Raw genomic sequence first — 22472 nt, 5'->3', positions numbered from 1 at the left:
GACATTTTAGTGTTATTATCAGTGTTGCAAAAATTCCGCCTAGGCACCGATTAATCGGCGCTAAGGCACTAGGTGTTGGCCAGCCGCCTAGCGTATCACAATAATCGGTGGGCTAGGTGGCCGACTAGGCCGCCTAGGCCTCCTACACCAACTAGGCCGCCTAGACACCGACTAGTTCGCCTAGTTGGCCAATTAGCTATTGTTCTCTTCTTTTTAAATGGATTATTTCACTCAAAACAACATCGTTTTGAGCGAAATAACCTTAAATTGTTCAAACTCTAGAATTTTTTTAGGTTAATATTTAATATTTTAGTATTAACTATTAAAGTATTAAATAGTTTATAATTATCAAGTCTTAAAAAATTTTAAAAATTTAAATAATTAAAAAAAAAAATTTACACGGGCGCCTAGGCGCCGATCAATCTCCGCCTAGGCGCTGATCAATCTCCGCCTAGGCGCTAGGCGTCCTCCGAGCGCCTAGCGCTTTTTTCAACTATGGTTATTATAATAAAACTAGTGTGTGGAAAATGAAACTAAAAAATATAGCTCATTCAATAACGTATTGTCAAATGAAACTGTAGTATAATTAAAATGATACTTTAGTCTTGTTATAATGAAACTAGTGTGTGTGAAAAATGAAACTAAACTCTAGAGCCATTCAATAACATATATTGTCAAATGAACCTGAAGTGTAATTAAAATAATATTTTAGCATTACTCTAATTAAACTAATGTGTGGAAAATGAAATTAAAAAATAGAGCTCATGCAATAATGTATATTGTCAAATGAAAATGTAGTAGAATTAAAATGATACTTTGGTATTGCTATAATGAAACTAGTGTGTGTTATAAATAAAACTAAAAAATAAAGTAATATTGTCAAATGAACTGAAGTGTAATTAGAATGATAGATACTTCATGGTCTACGCTGCTTCATACATTAAGCATGGTCCACAGCAAAATTTGCCAATATATATTTTGCCCATTTGCTTGATTGAGGATGGTTATGCTTGATGGTAGTTGTAATTATTGTTGGATGGGAATATTAGTAAATTTGACATTTTAAGTGGTCACTTTGTGGTACAAATATATGTGGAATCTACTCCTGATTTGAATTGGGTCAAAGTAGATTCGAGTTCTCATAAGTCAGACAAAAATGTGCTGTAACACTACTTATTAATTTTCTTATTTTTTACTGTATAAATAGAAATGTGCTTTTAAAAATTTTATTGTGAATTTAATTGCGACTGTACTAAAAATGGTTTTTTATTTGTTATATATAAAAGGGTATCATGTATCAAATTTGAGTCGTATAGTATTTCTTTAATATTTTATTGTTGGTATTTTCCAAAGTAAAATTCTAAAATAGAGTAAATAGTAGCTTATTATCTTTCATAATATTAGAAAAGTAAACACAAATTACCTGAGATGTATGTTCAGTTTAGCAGGAGACGAAGAAAGAGATCTATCAGACAAAGACAAAATTTCAAACAAAGAACCTAATAGGCATTATTAGGAGCCGACAATTCAGGCTTCATACACCTAATTTTACATTAATTAATTCATTTCAAAGATGTGTAGTATTGAAGCCTCTTTAATTTTGACTTGACAAAGATTCTTAGAATGCATTTAGAAAAAATTTGTGATTTTTAGAGGAAAACAAATGAAAGAAGAAAAAATGAAATAAATGTGTTTATTTATACATGCTTCAAATTTATTAAAAAAAATAAGAATGAAAAATAAAATAAAGAAATAAATATAATTTTTTGAGTTTTATTGACTTTGATGCACAAAGAGGCCAATAGTCCATCTTCACTGAGGCTCAAACTCACAACCTCCCACGTAAGAGAGCAACTTGGTGCCAGTAGACCACAAAGTCCTTGGAAAAATAAATATAATTTTACTAATTTTTAATTAATTTTTTACTCTAATTTTTGTATAATTTGGTATATGCTTTGTGACACGTATCAATACTATTTATTTATTACTTATGTGACTGGTATTATTATACATATTTAGGTAAAGTAATAATATAATAATATATACCTGCATGGGCAGCTCAATTGGTCACAGAGGTGAAACTTTAAAAGAATGATCAGGGATCGAGTCTCACTATCACTAATGAGAGGGGGGCTCTGCGGTTCAACTGAATGACCAGGGATCAAGTCTAACCAGCAACAGTGAGGGGGGGCCTCTATGTCGGGATGTGGTTCTTCGTTTTGGAAGAATAATCCAAGTTACATAAATTTTAATTTTTAATTCCTCAAAAACATATGTATAATTCATATATATAATAGTCACTAATCAAGGGTAGTGTTGTCATCAAAGATTGTTTGTCATTTTTTGTTTGATATGTATGATGAGAGTTCAATATAATGCATCCAATCAATTATCAAATAAAAATGAACAAGTCATATAGAATAGCCACTAATAATCACTAAAACTCTCTCCTCCTCAAAAAAAAAAATAATAATAATAATAATAATCACTACAACTCCAATACAATTTAGATGTAGAAATTTTATTAAATAATGTGTCTATTGTTGGCATCTACTTCTTTGTATAATTGTCATAAATAAATAAATAAATAAATATATATATATATATATATATATATATATATATATATATATATATATATATCAATTCAAGGATTTATGTGTTCTTTTTCAAATTAAAGATTAAATTGATAGACTATACATTATTATATATATTATGATCAACACACCTCCTCATGTGTGCATATTGATTTTTTAATGACATTTTGCATTAATCTATCTTTGATATCAAACTGAATGATGCATTTGTTTTTTTCTAAACTAAAAGCATAAACTGATAATTAGGTTAAACATTATATATATAAATATAAATAAATAAATATAAATAAATAAATAAATAAATAAATATATAAATAAATAAATAAATAATATATATATATATATATATATATATATATATATATATATATATATATTTATATTTATATTTATATTTATATTTATATTTATATTTATATAGAATTAGGTTCATGTGCGGTTGTGCGGTTAAATATGAGTCATTGATCTAGCTTAAATCAACGTCCAGGTTTACCAAACTTAAAAAAAAAACGGTGGCAATTTGGTAATTTTTTGCATATAGGTCAAATTTAAGTTGCGTGGGTTTTGTGCTTAAGGTGCGTGGGGTTTGTGCTTAAGGTGTGTGGGTTGTGTGTTTACTGTGAGTATTTGTTGAAACTAAAGGTGCATGGTTTTCCTTCTTAAGGTGCGTGATTTTTGTACTTAAAGTGCGTATGTTTTGTACTTAAGGTGCGTGAGTTTTGTGCTTAAGTTGTGTGGGTTGTGTGCTTACTGTGAGCATTTGTTAAAACTTATGTTTAATCGAATTGAAGCAATTTATGGTAATAAAAAGAAAATTTATTCAACTTAAGTGTTATTGAAGCAATTGCGCATACAAATTGCAACTCATCATATGGTGCAGGGCCCGCCCTGGGCATGTTTGCCCAAGGCCTTTGCGATATTGATGCTACACAAATTAAAGAGATTGTCATTGTACAAATCAATAATTTTTTTCTTTTTGCATGCACATGCAGTTCAATTGATTCCTGAGTGATAAATTATAAGCAATGATATAAGATAGAACTATGGCAACTGCAGTGTATGAGTTATACCGCAATGTGATAACTCTTTGTAATCACCAAACATTGATCCTCCCACCTAATGTGCGGTAGAGTCGTGATTTACCTATCCATTATCATGTTTGGTTAGGATGTGGAGGCCTTAGAGGAATTTTTTTTTTGGCCTTTTATGGGTAATACTAGTATTTTTTATGCGCGATGCGCAAAAAATAAGTGCCTAATATTATATTTTATATTAAGATTTTTGATATTTAAATAATAATAATAATAATAATAATAATAATAATAATAATAATAATAATAATAATAATAATGTAAATCATTTTTATACATTTGATATTTATATTGTAGGAAATAACTAAATGCATAAGATAAGAAAATACATGGTGGATGAATGTGTATGGTGACAATAGTGGAAAAGATAACGGAAGTTATAACGGTAAGGATATATTTGTTCAAAACATTGTAAAGTACAACATTTATAGCATAATGTATAAAAAAAAAAACTTAACAAAAAAACGGATATAAATAAAGGGTATAACGTTCATTCACACTTATTATGATTTTAGATTTAGATTTTAGATATGTCTTTCTTTTTTAATTTATTTGAGTTCGATCAATAAATATATTCAATAAATTACAACCAAATTAATTGACATACACATGCTAAGTGCTAACAAATGTTAACTTCTTAAATCTTACTATAATCATAATTACTTACGACAACATCCGTAAATAAACCAAAACTAATTACCTTTGATTTACAGGGATAGTATTATTACGTATATACTTTCAAATTTTACTGCCTCACTTTTATTTTCTGATGTGGTAAACACCGATGAATTATTATTTTTTATCATGTTTACATCAAGAATTTGAAAGTGAGTATAACTTAGGAGTAGAAAATGAAAATCCAAATAGTATTTTCCTTAGGAATTGAAAAAGCCCGTCACTATATGTATGTCTACTCTAAGTGAAATATGTCTTATGACTATAGTTGGCAAATGACCACAAGGAGATAAACCAGTTTAGGTTATTCATAGCTGACCGATTCAAACGAAGATGTGGCAACAGATAACTCTCATAAAGAGTCAAATTTAAAATTTGATGGTTATCAAACTAACTGTATGATCAACTTTCACTAGGGTTGTCCAGGAAAACTAATAATTACCGTTAAGTGGTTAACAACACATTTGTAAGAAAGAAAACATACATGCCCTGTTTGGTAAATGGCTGTTAGCTGATAGTTGTTAGATGTTAGCTGATTGAGTTAATTAGAGGGTATAACTTGTTGATAAAATTAGCTGATTGTAGAAAGGTGTTTAGTAAATTAGCTATTAGATGATAGCTGTTTGGTATAATTTCTTTTCTAAAAAAACTAATTGAAAAAGTTACTTTAAGCAGCTTTTTAAATTTTAACATTTTGAAATTACAAAAAGCTAATTAACCAAACACTTATATTGATTTTTTAACCAAATCAAACAATTAATAGTGATCAAATAAGTCAAAATTGATTAATAGGCTAACTATTTTACCAAACAGGACCACAATGCTATTTTGATCCAACAAAAATTGTTCCTTTAATTTGTTGGTTTATTTATTTTATTTTATTTTTACTTTGTCCCCTTATTATAGCTTAATGGAATAATGAGTATTCATGACATGAATAATGCACATATGATAACATGCAAGATTTGAGCATAACTTGGGCGTTAAGGAATTTGCAAATGTAATTAGTGAATTACATCTTGTGCTTAACAACTAATTAATTCTTAACGTAACCTTACTTAAGAAATAAACTAATTATTGTTAATATATTTTTAATATACTATATGTTTATTTTTAAGTAATAACATTAAAATAAATTTGACAACTACTATGTAGTTTGATGACATAACTGTTACCATTTCAAATGGATGGTCATAGGATTAAACCCGATGGTGGGACATTAATTCTTTGGGCTGAAAAAAGTTTGAGAAAGTATAGAACAAATACTATCCTGTAAAGAATTATAAGTATTTCAAAAATAAAAAATAAATAAATAATACATTAAGAAAAACCTTTAAACTAGTGGTTAATCTTATAATGTGAATCATGGTCCATGATATAAGAATTGTAGGTGTTGGAATTTGGAAGAATAAGTGGACCGACCCCTCCCTAAAGAGATGTAATGTGGGTGGCGAGGCTGGACGTTCATTTTTTTCTATTGTGATAAATTTTACTTCTGTAATCAATTGAGCTGCCCATCAGTCATGCATGCACGTTCATTTCTTTTACCACCACACCTACAGTGGGTTATAGAGACAAATTGTGTATGCATATATACAGAAACATCCTACGAAATTAGTTTTGGCTGGCGTGGGGTTGCTTCAACTCGCACATGAGCTGGATATACACTCAACTCTCAGCCCTACCACAATATTAATGTAATTACTTCTCCCAATCAACTAAATTCATGAAAATTGATTACTTTTTTATGAATTGGTAACATATTACATAAAACTAATTATGATACCAAATTAAATAATATATTCTTTCTCAACTAGTAAGTACACTGCACATCTATTATTTATATATTATATGCTGAACAAGTAGATTTCAATAAACTTTATTTAAAATAATGGTGAAAATTATATGTGTATTTATTTTTAAATATTTGTTCATAAAAAAATATTCTAAAGTGTTTTTAAAAACTCTTACAACAAAATTAGTACTCTCTTTGTTCTATTTTATCTGTCATGTTTATTATTTATTCGTCAAAATCACTTTTAAAAAAAAAAAAAAAAACTTAATTTAGTTTTTTGTGTTCAATAGTAATTTTGATATAATTTATGAATATATAAATTATTTACCAATACTAAACTTAATATTATAAAATTAAATTAAAAATAATTTCAATCAAACTTTGTTAATGGAACTAGACACGTAAAATGAGGCATATGCAATATTTTTTAAAAATTAGAAATTTGTAATTTATGTCGCTCACAAATATGTCAATGATCAATATTACTCCTGAATTATTAGTGGTGTGAATGTTGTCCCTTAATTTTCAAAATGTGACATGTATTACCCCTCCTTTGAATTATTAGTGGTGTAAATGTGGTTACCCGCTGTTTTCCCTATTCGAAAACCATGTGTTTTTTCCTCTATTTTTCTTTCTTCGTTTGTTCTCCTTCCGCTGACAACAATGTTTCTCCTTACTCATATTAATGGCGTTTTGAAAATTAAAGAGCAACATTTACATTATTAATAATTCAGATATGACATTAATAATTGACATATTTATGAGATGCACAAATTACAATTTTTTTCTTTTTTCTTTTTTGAAAACTCAATTTTCTCTTAAAAAAAAAGTAGAAATATATTTTTACTGTAAGATGTTGACAATCTTTCCTGAGACGGAGAAGATTAAAATAATCATAAAAATGATTATAAAAAAAAAGTAGTGAATAGTGATGAGATGAGGCCTTTACGAAAAACTCTGCACCAAACTCAACCCATGTCTTCAATCTTATATAACCACTAGATACATATACATACAAACACCATAATATGTGCACATACATATATAGTATTTATTATTGTATATTACTGGATGGAGTAAAAAATATATATAGATAATCAATTCTCTTTCATCTTTAGCTTCTTTCTATAGATGCCCAAACATCTCTCTGAGTCTCTGGTGTTTTCCTGGAATTTCTGGGTACTGGGTACTGTCTGCACGTTAAAGTTGAGATAATAAGTGAGTTTTTGGGTATTTGTGGTTTTGGGTGTCTTTGATTTTTTGATGTATGCATTTATTAGCTGAGTATTGAAGAAGAATTGAAGAAGAGAAAATTAATCTGGGTTGTGGTGAAGTGGCAAAGCCCATGTCAGTTCATAGCTCAACTGCTTCTTGGAAGTCCGTTGATGCGGTCTCCGATCAGTTTCCGGCGGGTCTCCGGGTGCTTGTTGTGGATGATGACCCCACTTGTCTCAGGATCTTAGAGAAGATGCTAAGAACTTGCCACTATGAAGGTATCCAATCTTTATTTCACGCGTACAGTTTTATATATGAAGCTAAATGTTTGGTTTGATTTGATTTAATTTAATCTGTGGAGTTAGTTTATCTTTGATGATTGAAGCTTTCAAATCTGTATGTGTTTGGGTGAGAAATTGGTTGCAGAGATTAGAAATCTGGGGTGATTTAGAGGAATTAGGAATGGGATCAAATCATGGAGATTTGACTGTAATATCATTTAACAACTAATTATTCAGGATTCAATTGTTTGGGAGTTTCTTTTCTTTGTGTATTGAAGCTGAAATGGGAAGTTGATTTCACTTTAGATCTTGTATTATACAAAATCCCTTGGTGTTTTTGAAGTTCCCAATCTTATTCAATTTCAATTCTGTGAGAAGTTCAACATATTGGGTGTTGGGCAGAGGCCGGTAAAGGGTCAAGTCTAAGTACCCTGGCGGTCTAAAGTTCTGCCTTCGCTACTAGCTATAACTTTTGGCGTTTGTTCGGGTTTTGAAACTCCATTGGTTTGAGAAGATCTTGTTTGGAGTGGTATGCCTTGGAGATGAGAGATTGTGATCTTGTTGGTTTTTGGATCTTGTAATTGAAGTTTTTCTTTTTCTTTCAGTAACTACGTGCAATATGGCGGAGGTTGCATTATCTCTGCTCCGGGAAAATAAAAACGGCTTTGATATTGTTCTAAGCGATGTACACATGCCAGACATGGATGGTTTCAAGCTTCTTGAGTACATTGGACTCGAGATGGATCTTCCCGTCATTAGTAAGTAAACTGTCTTTGTTATTAGTTTCAGATTCCACCGACGCTAAGACTAAGAATTAGTTAGTTTGGGCCTGCACGGGCTTAGCTCGCTCAGTAGACAGTATTTGGGAGAAGAGACTAATGTTTGAAACTCGGCAGCAACAGTGTGGGGATTATGCCCGAAGTGGGCAAATCCCGACATTTGACCCTGACTATTGAGTCAAGTAAGTTACCGTGATTAACATGTGGTTTTGTAATTTGGCAGTGATGTCGGCAGATGATAGTAAGAATGTCGTGATGAAGGGTGTTACGCACGGTGCGTATGACTATCTGATAAAACCGGTCCGGATTGAAGCGCTGAAGAACATATGGCAACATGTAGTTCGCAAAAGGAAGCATGAGTGGAAGGACAAGGATATTGAGCAATCGGGAAGTGTGGAAGACGGAGACCGACAGCAAAAGCCATCCGAAGATGTCGATTACTCGTCTTCGGCAAATGAAGGGAATTGGAAAAGCTCGAAGAAAAGGAAGGACGAGGAAGATGAAGGCGAAGAAAGGGATGAGACATCTGCACTGAAGAAGCCACGTGTGGTTTGGTCGGTGGAGCTCCATCAACAATTTGTAGCAGCTGTTAATCAATTGGGAATCGACAGTATGTATCGTGCTTCGGTTTATATGTTTAGCCTAGCTTCTATCTTGTTTCACACGTGTTTTCCCCGTCCTTTTGTGATGATTCTTTGTTACAACTTACAATTTACTCTCTTCTTTCCCATATCCCTCTCTAGTTAACGCAGTTTATATGTTTAGCTTTCTATCCACTATATATGCCATAATATTTCTTGGATTTCTCTGAATCAATTCCCTCGTCCTCCTATTCATGCAGAGGCTGTTCCAAAGAAAATTCTGGAATTGATGAATGTACCCGGGCTTACTAGAGAAAATGTTGCAAGCCACCTGCAGGTCAGCAATTTTTTTAATTTTTTTTTCTTTAAATACTTTTAGCAATGCAGAATCTAGGCTCTGATACCACTTGTTAGATCAAGCGCTTATCACTACGTGAAAAGTTATAGCTAGTAGCGAAGACGCCATAACATTTTCAAGAGGCAAGGTGCTGGACTTGGCCCTTCACTGGCCTCGGCCCAACAATCTGCCTAGCCACCAATTGATGGATTTGGCCATTTACTGGCCTCCGCCCAACACATCTTTGCAACACATAGTTGCTTAAAAGCTTTCCATTATTTGAAAAGCACTCATGTTTTCGAACATTGGTAGCAGAAATATCGCCTTTATCTAAGGAGGCTGAGTGGTGTGTCACAGCATCAAAGTGGACTGAACAGCTCTTTCATGGGGCCACCGGACCCACCCTTTGGGACGATGTCTTCGCTCAATGGACTCGATTTTCAAACCCTAGCGGCCACGGGCCAAATTTCAGCTCAGAGTCTGGCTTCACTCCAGGCAGCAGCACTTGGCAGGTCAGCTACGAAACCAGCAATATCGATGCCCCTAGTAGATCAAAGAAACCTGTTTAGCTTCGAAAATCCAAAGTTCAGATATGTGGAAGGCCAGCAGCAACTGAACAATAATAATAAACGAATTGGTTTGCTTCATGGAATCCCGACGACTATGGAACCAAAGCAGCTCACAAACCTGCAGAACCAATCTTCACAGGCTTTCGGGAGTCGGGGTATGCAACCTCATCAGGGGCACCAGAACAACTCCTTACTAATACAGGCTCAGATGTTAAACGAACCCAATGGCAGTCAAGTTTCGAGGGTCACGCAGCCCATATTATCTAACGGGATGTCTAGTGAGCTATTGGCACGAAATGGTATTGTTGACAATTCGCGTGGTGCCATATACCAACCCGTGTCCCAGGCCGATTTCTCGGTGAATCATAATACTGAGATGCAGAACAATAGTTTCGTAAGTGGCAACTCGGGAATGTCATCATGTCTAGCATCTAAAAGGATGATGATCCCGGAAGAAGTTAACTCCGATGTCAAAAGACCAAGAGGCGGCGGGGGCTTTGCTCCTCCCAGTTACGATATATTCAATGACCTCCAACAGCATAAAGCACAAGACGACTGGGGCGTTGGGGCAGTTTTCGAGGCCTCTCGTCTCCCAAATGCACAAGGAAGCCTAGATGCGTCACCATCGGTGATGGTTCAGCAAGGGTTTTCTTCAAATGGGCGGGTGTCTATTGGCAAAGCTGTGTTTCCAAGTGGGCAAGAAAGCGGGAACCCAATGGTCGGTCCACAATTGAACTCGCTGCTGGGTGGCAATTCGATAACAATCAAAGCTGAAAGACTTCCTGATACAAGCTATCAGAACACACTTTTCCCCGTCGACCAGCATGGGCAGGACGACCTCATGAGTGCACTTCTCAAACAGGTAATAATTTTCATTTCATATTCTAGCTCCCTTGCATTTAGCTGACGGGCCGCTTGGATATATATAAATAATTTCGTGCTTGTACAGCAAGAAAGCGTAGGAGCAGTTGAAAACGAGTTCAGCTTCGATGGATATCAATTGGGCAATCTTCCAGTCTAAGGACATTCCCGCTGTGTACATAGTTGCTCCTCGTTCATCTGAACTTTTAACCTAATTGCTCAAACACGTACGGGAGGGAGATTCAGTTGCAGTTGCTGCATCTACCGCGTGATTACCCGGCCTGTTGGTATGTTACGTTGGATTCGAGCCCCGATAAATTGTAGGTGGGTGTGTGTACTATACTATACTGCTGCATGATATGCAAAGGCATATATACATGCATGCAAACCAACATTTTTGACTGCCCAACAACACCCCAAAAACTCTTAACTTTAATAATATTGTTATTGTTATTACTTTCTTGGATTTAGTCTTCTCATGTACAGATTCTATTTGATTGCTCCAGCCAGATACAAGCCTTGCCTTGCTAGCTTCAATTCCCCACTTTTAGTTGCCACTCTCAACATTCTTCTTGTTTCTTAATGCCTTTATGACTTGGTTACTAAACTATTTGTGTTTATTATTGCTCAAAATTTCATGCTTTACTACTTTATACACCTTGTATGTTATGTATAAATATAATATTACTTGTATTTATTACTGGAGTGACTCTCTTGTGAGATTGGTTAGGTCAAAATGGAAATACAATACTAATATAAAAACTGTAATATTAATCAAGAATAAAGCGTGAAAGTATTGAATAAAAATGCAATACTTTTTAATCAAAATATGTAAGTATTATATTTTCCTTTATATTACACTTATAAAGATATGTGTCTAATTAGTATTACATTTTTGCCTTCACTTTCTCAATTGTTTAGATTTTGTCAAGTACATGTAAGAAAGAGAGGAAAGAGAGAAAAGAGAAAAAAGACTTTGAAAAAATTGTTATTTACGCATCGCATGTGCCAACTAGCGCAACAAGCGTGTCCAACGCGCACCTACAAGTTGTGTATTTCAATTTCTCAATTAATTGGGTTCACAACAAAACTTAACTTGTAGGAATAAAAATCCCTTCCCATTAGTTAAAAAAATTTCTCAATTTTTTCTATCTTGTAAAAAACCCTCCAAAGATTTATTGATGGGGTTACACTTATTAGGGCATCCTCAATAGTGGAAGGGTTTTGTGGAGATTTTGCAGGTGGAATTAGGAAAGAGAAATGGGTGAAAAAATAAAAAATAAAAAACAAAATAAAAATTGAAAAGAACTCCTAAAATCTCTAAAATTACAAAATCCCTCAAATAACCTAACAAGTAACAACTCCAATTCTCTCTCTCCTCCAACACATCAACTTTTTCTTAAAATATGTGCAAAATCTCCTTATTGGGGATGCCCTAATGGGTAACACAAGATAAATACTCTGCAACATTTAGCTTAGTTATGACAAATCATTTTTTCAAAAATGGTGCAAAATCGTGATAAATCATAGCTAGTGCACTAAAGAAAAAAAAAATGAAACTGAAGAATTGAAATAAGCGGTATTAGATGTCAATGATTACATCATGTATATCAGCCTACACAAATTGGACTCAGAGAACTGAGTGGCAAAATCCTTTGCACAAAAATTACATACAATCATTTGTCTTCTGGGTGTATAGCTTGAAGACTCCACAATCAGTCTAAAGAATGAAGAAATAAGACAGTGCAGTTTATAGTCTTAACAACATGAAGACCAGGAGAGCAAGGATGGTGGAAGTGAGCATGGATGAGCTCACTCTAAATGACCCGCTTTTCGGGAGAATTTTCGGCAGTGAACACTCTTCTCCATTGAAGAACACCTTGGTCGGGAACCCGTCACCAGCAGCCACGTTGATACCGGGAATGTTCTTCTTCGAGAACGAAATTACAGACTGCTGTTTACCTGGTACTCTGGGATCCCTCTCAGGATTCGCCCCGTCTGCCTCTCCTACCAAATAGTTCAACCCGGGAAGGCCCTGCATGAAAATCGTGTTGTCCACGCCACTTAGTGTGCTCCCGTTGAAGGAATAGACCTTCTCGAAGCCGGGGGCAGCTTTGTCCAATTCAATTGCGGCGAACCAATCGGCGAATGCAGAGTCGTCCCAGTTGAAGAGCGTGATCCGGGCAGACCACCCGCCCCGGTAGTCCGTGAACAAATGCCAGTTGATACTAACGCCGCAGTTATCTGGACACGGTAGAGGGTTCGGGACGGGGAAATGGTTAATCCCGGCCCAGGCTAAGGACAATTTAGTCCTGTTCTCGAAAGGAACCAACAGGGACTGGGCGGGGAGGAGAAGCGCGGGCGCTTTGGTGCTACAAGTGCTGGCTGTATTGGCGGGGCAGCCGCAGGCACAGGTCGAGCACGGCACGACGGATTCGTTGTAGTAAGCCGAGAACGAGACACAGCACCTCGGGCTCGCCCCCTTCGGTTGGGTAATGTTGCATACCACTTGCCAGCTAGCAAACACGGCTTTACTCGGCAGCAGCCCACTAGGGTCCGGGAATTCACTGGGACTCACACGAACCGGGGCTCCACACTTATAATCTGGATTTAGGCGCCCGCTGATCTTCCAATTCTGGGGCGGGGTGAACGAGGAGCGGTTGAGATCAGGCGGCATCTTAAACACATTCATCAGGAACGCAGAAACCGACTTGCTGGGATCCATTGCGGGAGGCAAAATCGTGCCATTCCTACAACAAAAAGGGATCTTCCCTAGAGTTGTGTCATTCGCCTTCTCAAGTGGTAGGTCGATAATAGTCGGCCTCCTCTCGCAGTTCAACACATTGGAGAAGTCGAGGTCCTTGTAAAACTCGCCCTGCCTGCCAAACAGGCAGTCCGACGAATCAACTACAGAGGGATAAGCCCCTTGCATGTTAAATATGAACTCATCCCTCATCCAATCCCAGCTAAGTTGCCAGTTGTCAAGACGCCCGAGCGGGTTATGGTTCGCAATGGTGACCTGCGCCCAGTAATTCGAATCATATGATCTCGTGATATCATACATAATTGTTAGATCACCATCTCTACGAGGAAGGAATTCCTCATCTTTGGTCAGATTAGCCTTGAATTTCGGGTCTTTTGTACAGCACACCATCATTGTACTGTTTCCTGAAAGAAAGAAAGAAAGATGCATAAAAATGAATTCAGTCCATAGCTATTAGCTTTTCTTTATTCTTGTCTAAGCCTTTACCGGCCTCCGCCCAACACCAACTACGCCAATAGCTATAGCTAGTAGCGAAAACGCAACTTTATTTCCTTATAAACAGACATCACATTTTCAAGACGCTGGGTGCTGGACTTGACCTTTTTAGCCCTTACCGGCCTCCGCCCAACAATCCCAACCACCGGGCGATAGACTTGGCCTTTACTGGCCTCCGGGCAACATAACCATCTAGTAAATCTTACCCACAATAAACACAAATTAAAAAGGCATGTAGTGTCTGTTTAGCAACAACAGAAATGGAGGATAAAACACACTTGAAACACCCAGAATACAGCTCTGCCAAAATATGTATTTGACAAAATGAATTTAAACAGTTCTGTACATCAATGGATCATCTTAATTCCATCAAAACAATCCTTTTATAAGCTTTATTTTTGCATAGGTTAAGAATTAAATGACATCCAAATTTCAAAATCTGTTCTGACAAAAAAACAAATCAGTTATCAACCATATATTCAAATCATGATTCTTCTGATCATGATCTCAAGTATTTCTCCATTAAATTAACCAAATTTCCCATCAAATCCGATTTTGTGTTCTAAAGAAAATTTCCCACCAGGAAAAACGGATGTATAACGCCACTCCTATGACAGCAACATGGGACCATAGTATATAAAAACACGTAATTATCATCAAATAAAACATCCTTAATGAAAGGGAAAACAAAAAACTAGCATATTCTTAGAACAGAAAAAATAATTAAATAAATCAACATCATAATCACCAAGTTTCAAAGAGAAAAAATAAAATAAAAAAGACCAAACCTTGCATTGAGGGTTTAGGACAAATGAAGCCGTCATTGACGAGCGAGATGTTGGACGGCATGGGAGCGTTTCCTCGGCCGACGCCGAACTGGGTTCCGACCAACTCAACCCGAGCACTCGTCTGGGTCGAATCGCCGGCGGTCTCGATCGCAGTCTTCAGATCCGAGTTGGGGAACCCGGCAAAAACAGTCCCATTGCCCACCGCCGCCGGGAGCGACGTCCCGTCGTCGAGCACGGAGTTGGAGGCGGAGACGAGGAACTCATCGTGCTGGAATCCGACGAAGACCCGCCACAACTTGAGCTCGTCGACGCCGTTGTTGACGATACTAAGAGCGGACTCAAATCGGTAGGGCTGGCGGGTCTTCACAGTGGGCTTAAGAATGGACCCGGAACTGTACACGTACTGCAAGAAGATGCCGTTACAATCGTCGGCCGGAGATGGAGGCTCCGCCGCCAGCGGCGGAGATTTCTGGGCCTGCGCAAAATGGATTGGAACGCTTAGAAGAAGAAGAGGGAGGAAGAGGAAGAGGGAGAAAGCAGCCATGATCTCTTGAATCTACTTTCCTGAAACTGAATTCAAAATCGAGAGAGAGAGAAAGAGAAAGTTTTTTTATTTATAAATGGAAAAATGGTGGTGTGAGTAAATCAAAATTACTGCGAAATACGATTAGTTTATATTACTCCGTAGTAGGAAGTGTGAAAGGGAAATGCGGCGCTGATGAGGAGACGCGGAAAGACAAGTTAGCGACAGCTTTGAGAAAGCTGTTTCAGTGTTTTCCTATTACTCTTTTTTAAATTCAAAATTAGTACTTGTGAGTTATAATAACAAAAAACTCAAATTAAGTCCCGCATTAGCTTAACATAATTGATTCGTCCTCTTGACTTAAGTATCATGACTGGAAACGGTAGTGTGTGATTCGAAATTCCACTAAAAATATATGAAAAAAAGTCTAAAAATGATGAAAAGTCTAGATTAGATCGGTTATATGCACAATAAAATTAAAATATAACGGGTGAGCTAATTGCGTTACTAGTAGTTTACCTCCACCGTACTTTTAAGGAGAGAGTCCTGTGGACTTAATATTAGTCTGGTGAAATTGGTATCACCTATTTTTTTTTTTAAAACCCAAATTAAAACACATATTTGTATTTTCCTTGTACTAATACTTATTCTGAATTTAAAACAAAGGTTGTATAGTATATATTTTAGTATGTATTGGTACATGATCAAATAAAATGAAGCTAAACATGAAAAACAAAAAATTGTTTTGATTTTTAGTTCTTCGAGTACAATAACATTGGTGTGTATGGTAATATGAAATGACATTTTTTCTTAAAATTGTATGCTAATAGTTAATTTAGTACTTAAATTATTTATTTATGTACGTTTTTCTCCTTAATTGTTTCAAAGATGACAATTTTTTCTCCTCTTTGGCATTGCCTCCATTTAGATCGTTATGTGTAAGGTCTAAATAGAAATTTCATATACTTGTTTTTTTTTTTTTTAATGAACTATAGCAAGATGTAAAATATTACCCATAAAAAAATATATAAATGTTCGAGTTTTAGGTTCATTATCCATACACATCAAATTTAAAAGCAACAATTTAAGTCGGGCAACACAAGCTATTGAGCCCAAATGCATAATGTTGCTCTCAAGCACAATCCAACCTAGAAGAATAAGTGCAACACACCATATTAAACTTGAAACCGAAAAATCCAAGCTTACCGTGATGAAGAACGGAAAATTTTACTATGGACCATTGTCCAAAGCGGTGTCGTTTCTTTTAATTAAAAGAAATGGCACTCGTTCCCTCCAATTACTTCTGTTTGTATGATGTATTTAGTTTCATTTTATATACATTGTAGTTTTATTTCGTCAGACTTAAAGTATCATTTTGTTTCAACTGCAGTTTCATTTGACATTATACACTCAATATTGAGACCTATTATTGAATTTCATCTTATACACACTGCAGTTTTATTACAACACCACTAAAGTATAATTCTAATTCAACTACAGTTTCATTGGACAATATACACTCAAATATGTGAAATTGTTATTCAGTTTCATTTTATATATACTGTAGTTTTATTACAACACAATTAAAGTATCATTTTGATATAAATATAGTTTCATTTGACAATATACACTAAATATGTGAGATATGTTATTTAGATTCATTTTATACATACCGTAGTTTCATTTCAACACAACTAAAGTATCATTTCAATTCAACTAAGGTTTTATTTGACAATATACACTCAATATGTGAGACATGTTATTCAGTTTCATTTTATACACATTGTAATTTCATTTCAACACAATTAAAGTATCATTTTAATTCAACTACATTTCATTTGATAATATGTACTCAATATGTGAGACATATTATCCAGTTTCATTTTAGATACACTCTAATTTTATTTTATTTTGAACACATCACACATACGAGATTTTTGTTAAGTATAATGGTCGTCATTTCTTTAGATAAAAAAAAATAATGTCGTTTTTGGACCGTGGTTCACCACCGTATAACAATTAGATGAAGAATGCATCATACTTTCCTATGGTGATTGACTTGGATTTTTTTTTTTTTTTAAATTCTTTTTTACTACTTTACTTTAATAAATGTTCAATTTTGATCTTTTAAGGTTAAAATAATATTTCACCTTTAATTCAAAATTTTTGCCCACTAAAAATGAAATAAATCAATGTCACACATATAAAAATATCGCCATAATCAATAAACAAAATGTGAAATAAAATTTTAAAAATAATCATCCAATGAAAAGATTATTAAACCTAAAAATGTGGGAGGAACATACAATGACATTAGTAAAGTTCAAAATCATCAATTTATTTATTATTACGGATTATTATTGTTGTTGTTGTTGGATTTAGCATGAATGAAATTACTTCAAAAAAGTGGGAAAAAAAAAAAAAGAACTTCAAAAAGTTGGAAAAAATTAACATGATTGTTAACTCAACTGTTTAGTTGGTAAGTAAATTGTTAATATAACTGCAAGAGTCAAACTCTACAGGTGCAAGTCAAACCGAATCCATATTAGTTTCACAGTAGTGAGGATATCGAATGCCCTATATAAAAAAAAATGGTTGTTTAGGAGTGTGAGAAAAAAAAAATTAGTCTTTTTTTTTTTGGTGAGTAAAAAAAAATAAAAATTAGTCTTTTATATATAGACTAACAATGCTAAGTTGAATTAATTGTATCTCACAAGATATAAATATCTAAATCTAAAAACATAATAAGTGTGAATGAAAGTTATACCCTTTATTTATGTCCGTTTTTTCTGTTAAGTTTTTTTTTTTATATATACATTATGCTATAAATGTTATACTTTATAATATTTTGGACAAGCATACCCTTACCGTTATAACTTCCGTTATCTTTTCCACTATTGTTACCATGCACGTACATCCACCATATATTTTCTTATCTTATTCAATAAGAATAATAATATTTATACATTATAATTTAGAGTTATTTCCTACAATATAAATATCAAATGTATAAAAATGTTTACACTATTATTATTATTATTATTATTATTATTATTATTATTATTATTATTATTATTATTATTATTATTATTATTATTTATAATTTAAATATTAAAAATCTTAATATAAAATACTAATATTGGGCACCTAATTTTTGCGTATTGCGCATCAGAAAATACTAATTAGTGTAATACATGAAAAAAATGTAATAATGCTTGAAAGACATAAATAGACTTTATTTCCGTAAAATTTTAGGAGAAAAATGAGTGGAAAAGGAAAATTGAGGACATGAGTATTATTTTAGCGTAACGACGTAGTGGAAAGGGGCTTTATTAGTGTACCGTTGGAACAACGAAAAGCCATTGCTGGAAAAGCAATATAAATATATTTTGAATATCCAATGTGCTCTGTGGATTCCCCAGAAATTGAAACTTTGAAAGAGATATTTTGTATGCGCGTTTATGAACGCCATCTCTCTCCATTTATAATTCTTAAATGATTTAATTCTATTGTTATTCTTAAATTCATCGGCCCCATTTCACTTTTAGTCCTTCATTTTTCAAACATTCAATATTGATCCTAATATTATTATAGTATGATCATTTTTTGTCTTCTGTTAACAAATCTATTTAAATAGTGTTAAATATGAGGACATTTTAGTCTATTCAACTTACCATCTCCTCAGCTCCTCTCTATCCTGATGAGTAATTTATTTTTTGGTCCTAGATTTATAGGTGTCACTTTACTTTTAGGGGGCGTTTGGTTCACGGAATTTTGGATTATCCCAGGTAATAGGATTACCTCCAGGAAGGTAATGTGAGATGTTGGAAATGTAAGATTACCTTGTGTGTTTGGTTTGGATGGTGTAATATAAGATTACCTTGTTTGATTCAAGGTTATATTTTAGGTTATATGAATCAGTTTACAATAATGTCCTCAATAATATATATATATATATATATATATATATATATATATATATATATATATATATATATATATATATATATATATATATAATGTGTGTGTATTTATTATGTATGAATGTATATCAATGCTTAAATATTAAAAAAAAAATTAAATATATAAATATACACATGTATATTTGATTATATAAACATATATTAATTTCATTATTATTATTATTATTATTATTATTATTATTATTATTATTATTATTATTATTATTATATAAGGATTAGTTAACAAAGGCAAAGTTGGAATAATTCAAGGTAATCTTATAACTTGAACCAAACAAGGTAATATAACATTACCAGACTCAGATTACCTAGGTAATCTAAGATGACCTGAACCAAACGCCCCCTTAGTCTTTCTTTCATAAACTACTCAAAATTCCTAGACACAATGCGACACCATTTTCAATTATAGATATTTTCTTCATTATGTTAGGGGCAGAATGGTTGAAATGGTTGTACACTAATGACTATCACAATGGCATAATAACAACTTTTAATTCAAAAAAAAAAAAGAAAAAAGAAAAAAAAGAAATACATCATAGAGTCAAATCATGCATTACACAAGTAAGTTTACACAATAGCAGTGTCTCATATGACCATATTACATATTCAACATTTGCCCTCCTAATTAAATTGAAAAAAAAATTAAATTGAAGAAATGCTACATTTACAATTCTCATGCTCTGCATTTGTACAAAAATTGAAACAAAATGACTACGACCACCAAATCGCTTGCAATACCTTTGCAAAATTAGAATTTATTACCACATCCAGTTTCTTTTTTGAAATTTCATTTCCATGACCTCCAAGCTAATAAGTTTTTAGATTTCAATTTCTTTCTTCTCAATTGTGTACTTTAGTGTTTGAATTTCTACATCATTCTTGTTTAAATGTTTCAATAATCCTCATATGACTATTGCAACACGGTCAAACACATCCATATTAATCCATCTAAAGTCTTCACAACTCTCATTTTTTTTTTTTGAAAAATTAAATTTTAATCTTTTAATTTATTTATAAAATATTACTTAAATTATAATTTTTAGAAAAATAAAAAACTTACTTTATAACGTGGGCAAGCTTGATATCTTTTATCCAGATTAGCATAACTCCGATCCATGACATTTTCATGTCTAATAGATCACCACATTTACATTGAAAATTATCTCTAAATTCGGTTGGAGATAAAATGACCAAAACCAATAGATGACATTCTATAAATAATTGCTAAAAATACAAAAACTTATCTTGTGTACTTGGAGTGAAAGAAATGTTTTTGGGTTTAAGAACCTTGAAATACGCAAGCAGAAAGTGGAAAATAATGTTGCGCAAATTGAAAAATAATGCTCCAAGAATGGACTCCACCGTTTTCCCCATAGTCTTAGAACAAAGAGGAGTTGAGAAGATGATATCCTGAATAGACTAAAATAATATCATATTTAATGTAATTTAAACAGATTTGTTAATGGACGACAAAAAATGATCATGCCACAATAATACTATCACATTTAAATTAAATATTATTTGAATAAAAGTAAAACTAAAACTAAAACTAAATGAATCAAAACTTTTCACCATAAGAAGGAATAGATTTTTTTTTTTTTTTTTTTTTGAAAGGAAGGAATAGATTTATATTATGGCGTATTGTGAAGTTAAATTTGGCAAAGCACGCCCACGTATTGAAGTTAATCTAGGGAAAAACCTTTCGAAGTTATAAAAACACGCCCAGTGGGACTCGAACCCACAATCACTTGATTAGAAGTCAAGCGCCTTATCCATTAGGCCATGGGCGCTTACATGTAATGTTTCTGTCTTTATAATATTATCCATAAATAATGTTTTTTTTTTCTTCTTACAGAGATTATTTCATAATTTTCACCTTCAATAGAGTCAATCATTTCATGCATACTAAATAAATATAAAGTTTTTTTTTTTTTTTTTTTTTTTTTTTTTTTTTTTTTGTTTTGTTTTGGTTTTTTAATTTATAATGTTAAGGAATAAAAATTATGTACTAATTTTAATACGGGAAATGGCATTTTTTTTATTGTTATTTTATTTTAGTTTACTTTAAGAAGTACTCCGTATAAATAGTTTGTGATGGAGAAACAGGGCAAATTATGTCCTGGACCCGTGTCCACAATGCATTGTGGACACGAGTCCAAACCGACGTCGTTTTTAGAAAAAAACGCGTCATTCCAATTAATTTTTTTTTTAATTTGTCTTGCCGTTAACGGCGTTATTCGTTTGTGTCATTATGAATGTACAGTTATGAGATTATGAATGTACAGTTATGGAATTATGAATGTAAGTTATAAAATTATGAACACAGAGCTCTGACATTATGAACTTATAATTATAAATATATAGTGATAAAATTATGAACATAGAGCTCTAAAATTGTGAACATGGAACTTCGAAAATTATGATTTTACAGTTATTGAATTATGAATGTACAGTTACAGAATTATGAATGTACAGTTATGCAATTATGAATGTACAGTTATGGAATTATGAACACAGCGCTCTGACATTATGAACTTACAATATGAACATATAGTGATAAAATTATGAACATAGAGCTCTAAAATTGTGAACATAGATCTTCAAAAATTATGAAGTTACAGTTATTGAATTATGAATGTACAGTTACGGAATTATGAATGTACAGTTATGGAAGTATGAATGTACAGTTATTGAATTATGAACATAGAGCTCTGACATTATGAACATATAGTAATAAAATTATGAACATATACTCATATAATGAAGCGGTCTGAAATTAAAAAAAAAAAAAAAAAAAAAGAAGTGGAAGATAATAGTGCCACAAACGGTACTGTTACCCATGTCCAGCATGCATGCTGGACACGGGTCCATAGCATAACGATTGGAGAAACATGGGCTATTAACTTAAATAGGAATTACACTTGTATAATTTTTTTTTTATTAATATTCGTATAGCCATGGAAATTAAATGAATTATATAATAAACTGGCAAAAATTTGTGTGAGACCGTCTCACAAGCCTCAATCTGTGAGACGGGTTATGTCTTTGATTAATGAGGTCAAATATTCGACCCGTGAGACGATCTCACACAAGTGTTACCCTAATAAAATTAGTATGATTGTTTGATTTTATTAACTAAAT

General features: G+C 33.1%; 2 protein-coding genes and 1 non-coding gene across 5 annotated transcripts; 1 reads left to right on the top strand and 2 right to left on the bottom strand.

The window, feature by feature from the left end:
* Positions 1-7220: 7220 nt before the first annotated feature.
* LOC109172899 (two-component response regulator ARR2-like) lies at positions 7221-11401 on the top strand. Of its 3 annotated transcripts, none has more exons than XM_019322141.1 (7): positions 7221-7344; positions 7439-7651; positions 8260-8412; positions 8657-9043; positions 9275-9351; positions 9667-10782; positions 10870-11401. In XM_019322141.1, the coding sequence occupies exons 2-7, from the start codon at positions 7504-7506 to the stop codon at positions 10939-10941; spliced, it is 1953 nt and encodes a 650-aa protein (XP_019177686.1). In that variant the 5' UTR covers positions 7221-7344; positions 7439-7503; the 3' UTR covers positions 10942-11401. The 3 variants fall into 3 exon arrangements, with proteins under 3 accessions (XP_019177686.1, XP_019177684.1, XP_019177685.1); XM_019322140.1 differs by having other exon boundaries at positions 7222-7337; XM_019322139.1 differs by having other exon boundaries at positions 7221-7651.
* Positions 11402-12327: 926 nt separating this feature from the next.
* LOC109172898 (COBRA-like protein 7) lies at positions 12328-15478 on the bottom strand. The gene is made up of 2 exons (XM_019322138.1): positions 14829-15478; positions 12328-13949 (listed from the first exon to the last, which is right to left on the bottom strand). Exons 1-2 carry the CDS (start codon positions 15370-15372, stop codon positions 12532-12534), a joined length of 1962 nt encoding a protein of 653 aa, XP_019177683.1. The 5' UTR covers positions 15373-15478; the 3' UTR covers positions 12328-12531.
* Positions 15479-21048: 5570 nt separating this feature from the next.
* Positions 21049-21121, bottom strand: TRNAR-UCU. Its single transcript has one exon. It is a non-coding gene; the product is annotated as a tRNA-Arg (tRNA).
* Positions 21122-22472: the final 1351 nt, after the last annotated feature.

The sequence above is a fragment of the Ipomoea nil genome, unplaced genomic scaffold (assembly GCF_001879475.1).
Source record: "Ipomoea nil cultivar Tokyo-kokei standard unplaced genomic scaffold, Asagao_1.1 scaffold0444, whole genome shotgun sequence".
Taxonomy (NCBI): Eukaryota; Viridiplantae; Streptophyta; class Magnoliopsida; order Solanales; family Convolvulaceae; genus Ipomoea; species Ipomoea nil.
The sequence above is the reverse complement of the archived record's forward strand: the minus strand, read 5'-3'. Positions and strand labels throughout refer to the sequence as shown.

Excerpts from the sequence above, each read along its gene's own strand:
- LOC109172899 (XM_019322141.1), top strand. The coding sequence starts at position 7,504 with ATGTCAGTTCATAGCTCAACTGCTTCTTGGAAGTCCGTTGATGCGGTC. Across the intron at positions 7,652-8,259 it reads AAGAACTTGCCACTATGAAG|TAACTACGTGCAATATGGCG; the intron begins GTATCCAATCTT and ends TTTTTCTTTCAG. Across the intron at positions 8,413-8,656 it reads GATGGATCTTCCCGTCATTA|TGATGTCGGCAGATGATAGT; the intron begins GTAAGTAAACTG and ends GTAATTTGGCAG.
- LOC109172898 (XM_019322138.1), bottom strand. The coding sequence starts at position 15,372 with ATGGCTGCTTTCTCCCTCTTCCTCTTCCTCCCTCTTCTTCTTCTAAGC. Across the intron at positions 13,950-14,828 it reads TCCTAAACCCTCAATGCAAG|GAAACAGTACAATGATGGTG; the intron begins GTTTGGTCTTTT and ends TCTTTCTTTCAG.